At 40.1% G+C, this 6,260-nt stretch overlaps 1 protein-coding gene across 1 annotated transcript; it reads right to left on the reverse strand.

Moving 5' to 3' along the window:
- Nucleotides 1-3,695: 3,695 nt before the first annotated feature.
- LOC128779194 (interferon alpha-4-like) lies at nucleotides 3,696-4,259 on the reverse strand. The gene has a single exon (XM_053910702.1). The coding sequence runs from the start codon at nucleotides 4,257-4,259 to the stop codon at nucleotides 3,696-3,698; it is 564 nt and encodes a 187-aa protein (XP_053766677.1).
- Between the last annotated feature and the right edge of the window lie 2,001 nt (nucleotides 4,260-6,260).

A 6,260-nucleotide genomic window follows, 5' to 3' on the forward strand; every position in this document is an offset into this window, starting at 1 on the left:
TCCTATAGCAACAACAACAACAACAAAAGTACCTAGGAATAAATTTAACCAATGAGGTAAAAGATCTACACTTGGAAAACTATAGGACACTGTAGAAGGAAATTGAGGAGGATACAAATAAGTGGAAGCAAATACCGCATTCATGGATTGGAAGAATTAACATCATTAAAATATACATACTACACAAACCAATCTATAGATTCAATGCAATTCTTATTAAAATCCTAAAGGCATATTTCAGAGATCTAGAACAAATACTCCAAAAATTTATATGAAACCAAAAATGACCCCAAATAGCCTCAACAATCTTGAGAAAGAAGAAAAAATTTGGAGGGATCACAATACCTGACACAAAAATATAATACAAGGTCAAGTTAATCAAAACAGTCTGGCACTGGCATAAGAACAGACACATAAATCAATGGAATAGTATAGAACCCAAATAAACCCATATCTCTATAATGGAATAAAAATTGTCTAATCAGTAAATGGTGTTCAGCCCTGGCCACTGTGGGTAAGTGGGTTGAGTGCCAGCCTGTGAATCAAAAGGTCCATAGCTTGATTCTCAGTCAGGACGCATGCCTGGGTTGCAGGCCAGGGCGCTGGCTGGGGGCATGGAAGAGGCAAACCATTGATTTTTCTCTCACACATCAATGTTTCTTTCCCTCTCTTTCTCCTTTCCCCACTTTATAAAAATGATTAAATAAAATCTTTAAAAAAATAAAAAATAAATGGTGTTGGGAGAACTGAACTGGTACATTAAAAAAATGAAACTAGACCACCGATTTATGTCATACACCAGAATAAAGTTAAAACAAATAAAAGAATTAATATAAGTGGTGCAACAATAAAAGTCCTAGTGGAAAACATAGGCAGTAAAATTTCAGATATCCCACATAGCAATTTTTGGGCAAAGGAAATAAAGGAAAAATAAACGAATGGGACTATATCAAATTAAAAACTTCTGCATGGCTAAAGAAACCATCATCAAAATGAAAAGGGAACTGACTGTATGGGAGAACGTATTTGATAATGATACATTGGACAAGGGTTTCATCTCCTAAATATATAAAGAATTCATAGGACTCAACACCAGGAAGACAAGCATCCCAATTAAAAAATGAACATGGGATCGGAAGAGACACCTCCAAGGTCATACAGATGGCCCACAGACATATGAAAATATGTTCAACATCACTGGTTATCAGAGAGATGCAAATTAAAACCACAGTGAGATATCACATCACACATGTCAGAATGGCTACCAATAATAAGTCAACAAACAACAGGTACTGGAGACGATGTGGCAAAAAGGGAACCCTAATGCACTGTTGGTAGGAAAGCAGACTAGTGAAGCCACTGTGGAAGACAATATGGAATTTCCTCAAAAAATCAAAAACAAACTGCCTTTTGACCCAGAAATTCCACTGCTGGAAATAAGAATCCCAGAACACCGATTCAAAAGGACTTTTGCACCTATTTGTTCAAAGCAGCACTATTTACAATCACCAAGTACTGGAAACAGCCTAGGTGTGCATCAGTAGATGAGTGGATCCAAAAACTGTGGTACCTTTACACAATGGAATGCTACGCAGCAGAGACAAAGAAGGAGCTCTTACCTTTTGAGGACACATAGATGGAACTGGAGAATATCATGCTCAGTGAAAAAAGCTAGCCAGTGAAAGACAAGTAGCATATGATATCACTTGTAAAAGGAATCTAATGAACAAAAGAAACTGATGAGCAAAATAGAATCAGATGGGAAAACATGGAACAGAGTGACGTGGCCAGAGCAGAGGGGAGAGGGGAATGAAGTTGGAAAGCAGGGGAAGGGATTAGTCAAACAACATGGATGAATGACCCGTGGGCATGGGCATCAGTATGGGGATTGATTGCGGGAGTGGGGATGGGCTTGGCAGAAGAAGGCAAAGAGGGAACAATTAGGACAACTGTAAGAATAACAGTAAAAAAGATTGTTATTCAATGTGACAATAAGAATATTGTTCTATTAACTAATAGTTGGCGTGTGATATAATAAATCTGTGAAACTAAATGTGCACTTTTTAGAGTTGTTTAATTAATGCTAATGAGATTTCCTGATTACCATGGGGTCCCATTCCTGGACAGGCAGCTCTCCCTGCCCCCTAGAGTACTGTAGTATGTAGAAGGGCTAAACCATAGCGAGGCTTTGGTCTGCAGAGTAGGGGTAGCCAGAAAACACATCTCTCTCTCTCTCCCTCTCACTGCCCAATCCCAAAGGGTCCATGCCCTGCCTGAAGCTGGAGACTCTGTCTCTTTGTAATACAAAGGGTAAGGAAACAGACTAGGGACAGCATTAGAATCCATTGTTGCCAAGAAGTAGCCTTTTTGTAGCATGAAGGGACATCCCCAGGAAGTGGTAGCATTTCTGTCCACAACAGAAGCCGGCCCTCCTCTTGGTGGCTGCCCTTGTTGCACTTGGCCACCAGGGGGCGGTCTTCCCTGAGAGGAGTTTCACTTGCCCTATCCTACAAACTGCATCTTGCTTTCTGTTTCCTTTTAGCTACAGGATCTGTTACATCATAGTCCACAGACACTAAGGAAAGCGTCTCTTGCAGATGTTTCTGCAAAACCTAGAAATGTTATTGAACTTTTGCTTTCTACTTGTGACCTTCTGCTCTTTAGGGAAACCTTGACACTGAAACCAGGATGCTGAAGCCACGACTGACAAAATAGTTGTGTGGTTGGCTGGAGAGATAAGAGAGTGAATGGCAAGCGTGCTCTGGGGATTTCTACCTGCGGAGGAGGGAAACTTGTGTGATATGGACATGTATTCTGGAATGCCCCCATGGCAATCCTTGTAAACCGCAAACTCACATACCCAGCTGACAATGGACATTTGCACTTAGATGTCACCAGTCAACTGCAGAGCAGACCTACTGCTTCAACTGGTAAGCCCTGGCATTCTCCACTCTAGCTGCTGCTCAGAGAATTCACTTCTCTTTCCTTCTTCTCAATATACCATTTCACATGACTGATACTAATTTTCATTATTGTGTTTCGGGTTCTTTCTCAACAAAAATCAAAGGTACATGAGAACAGTAACTATATTTGTTACAATCACCTCTATATACTGAGGGCACCGCCCAACCTGCCTTAGAGAAGACCAGGAAGTACTCACAATGTGAATACAATGTGATGGGTACAGGGATTGTGCCATCCATTTCTTAATCAAGTCGCACAATCTGGTTTGCTGTATCTCTTTGGGATAAGGCAATACAAAAAGTTTCCTATCGTAAAAATTGAATACACACAGATAATCATAAATTAAATAATAATAGAGAATATATTTTATTATAACAACACAATATAAAGGTGCACATGCCGAATATTACATGAACAGAAAAAAATGCAAACTTTCCAAATACATAAATTATTGAATTGTTAAATAAATGAATGAATGAATGAATGAATAAATAAATAAATGATACATAAACACATAATAAAACATCAGCACAGGCCTCTGTAAGCCCCTGGTGCCTGTAAGGCTGAATGGAATTGGACTTACTATTCCTGAAAACTTTTAACAAACCTATCCCATTCATGTAAAGATCAGAGCAGAAACAAAAGGAAGTCTGAGCTGGCAGAACAGGGGGAAGTGTGATATTATTAATGAGAGAGAATCATGTCCACGCTGAACCAGGGGTCCCTTCCCACTACGCAATCCCCTCTTCCTCCAAGTTTGCTGATAAAGACAAGGATCTCCTGATTTCTGCTCTGACAATCTCCCAGGCACAAGGGCTGTGCTGCTTCTCCTGCAGGTAGACAGTGATTCTCTGGAAGTATTTCCTCACAGCCAGGACGGAGTCCTCACTCATCAGGGGAGCCTCTTCCATCCCCACCTCCTGTGTCAGGCAGGCTTCCAGGTCACTCAGCTGCTGATAAAGTCCATTGCAGAGTTGGTCTAGGAGGGTCTTGTCCCAAGCAGCAAATGCGCCCTCTGTGCGGAAGAGGTGGAAGGTCTGCCCGACCATCTCCTGGATGGCAGAAGTGGCTTGAGCCTTCTGGAACTGCTTGCCACTGAACACCTCCTGGGGGAACCCAAAGTCCTTTCTGTCCTTCAGGCAGAAGAAAGGGGAGATCCTTCTCATTTGTCCCAGGAGCATCAAGCTCCTCCTGTTTACTAGGCTGTGGGTCTGAGGCAGGTCACAGCCCAAAGAGCAGATGGAGTTGCAGCTGAGTGCCACCAGGGCCACCAGGAAGGAAAAGCGCAGGGCCATTGGGGACCTTGCAGATGCTGCTCGCCTGGCTGAGCTGGGTGACTCTCTGAACCTTGCTCTCTAAGCTCTGTGAGACCTTCCTTTGTGCAGGGGTCTTTATAGGGAGCATAGGACTTTTCAATTTCTGAATGTTTCCTTTCCTTTCTACTTCTGCTTTTGCTTTCCCTTATGCACTTTCTGTACGCATTTTGATCAGTATTTCCCAACCATATTTTTTTCACTATTTCCCCCTGTCCACAGAGACTTTCAGGTATTTTTCTGCTTCAAGCCCCTAGAAAACTATAAACACAGATATATATTGTACATATATTATATATACAAGTGTAAAGAATAATGTACTGTATTTATACCTGTGTTTTATAAATAAAAGACAGTGTAAAATGTACTCATTTTACTCAGTGAATACATTTATTCTTATTCAGATTAAGAATGAACAAATATAAATTGTATGCTTCCAGATACATTTCAAAGCTATTGTCATTCAATTTAATGTAATTAAAATATCAATGTAATTGATATTTGATTATTTTAATTAGTTTAATGTAACTTTATAACTAATGTAATACAGCAATTTTTTGAAGATTTTATTTATTTTTAGAGAGAGGGGAAGGGAGGGAGAAAGAGAGGGAGAGGAACATCAATGTGTGGTTGCCTCTTGCATGCCCCCTACTGGGGCCCTGGCCCACATCCCAGGCATGTGCCCTGGCTGGAAATTGAACAGGACACCCTTTGGTTCAAAGGCCACCACTCAGTCCATTGAGTCACACCAGCCTGGGCATTATACAGCAATTTTTAAAGTAATATATTAATGTATATAAATAATGATGTATGCAATTACATGTTCAAATAAAATCACTGCCTGGCTTATTTCACTTAGCATAATGCTCTCCAGTTCCATCCATGCTGTTGCAAAGGGTAGGAGCTCCTTCTATTTTTTTGCTGCATAGAATTCCATCATGTAAATGGACCATAGTTTTTTGATGCATTTATTTACTGATGGGCAGGCACCTAGGCTGCTTCCAGCATTTGGCTGTTGTAAATAGTGCTGCTATGAACATTGGGGTGCGTAGGTTCATTTGAATTAGTGTTTCAGGATTCTTAGGGTTTAATCCCAGCAGGGGAATTCCTAGGTCAAAAGGCAATTCCATTTTTAGGTTTTTGAGGAAATTCCACACTGTTTTCCACAGTGGCTGCACCAGTCTGCATTCCCACCAACAATGTAGTAGGGCTCCCTTTTTCCCACATCCTCTACAACACTTGTTGTTTGTTGATTTGTTTATAATGGACATTCTGACTGGTGTGAAGTGGTATCTCATTGTGCTTTTAAGTTGCTTCTGTATGATGGCTAGTGATGCTGAGCATCTTTTCTTATGTCTCTGGGCCCACTGTACGTCCTCCTTGGAGACGTGTCTGTTCAGGTCCTTTGCCCATTTTTTTAATTGGATTGTTTGTCTTCCTGAAGTAGAGTCATGTGAGTTCTTTATATATTTTGGAGATCAAGCCCTTGTCCAACGTGTCATTGGCAAATTCATTGTCCCATACAGTTGGTTCCTTTTTCATTTTGCTAATATTTTCTTTATCCATGCAGAAGCTTTTTATTTTGTTTGTTTATTCTTTCCTTTGTGTCCCTTTCTCTAGGGGACATATTGGTGAAAATATTGCTGTGTGGAATATCTGAGATTTTCCTGCCTATATTCTCCACCAGGAATTTATGGTATCACGACTTTTATTTAAGTCTTTTATCCATCTTGAGCTTAATTTTGTGTATGGTGTAAGTCAGTGGTTGAGTTTCATTTTTTTTTTGAACCAGAGACCCTTTGGTTCAAAGGCCAGCACTCAATCCATTGAACCACACCAGCCAGGCTTTATACAGCAAACTTTAAAGTAACATATTAATTTATATTAATAGTAATGCATCCAATTACACATTCCAATAAAATTTCTAAAACACTTTAAAATAATACCCATGTGTAGATATAATTTTACATCACTAAAAACCAC

The sequence above is a fragment of the Desmodus rotundus genome, chromosome 1 (genome assembly GCF_022682495.2).
Source record: "Desmodus rotundus isolate HL8 chromosome 1, HLdesRot8A.1, whole genome shotgun sequence".
In the NCBI taxonomy this organism is placed as follows: Eukaryota; Metazoa; Chordata; class Mammalia; order Chiroptera; family Phyllostomidae; genus Desmodus; species Desmodus rotundus.

Excerpts from the sequence above, each read along its gene's own strand:
- LOC128779194 (XM_053910702.1), bottom strand. The coding sequence starts at position 4,259 with ATGGCCCTGCGCTTTTCCTTCCTGGTGGCCCTGGTGGCACTCAGCTGC.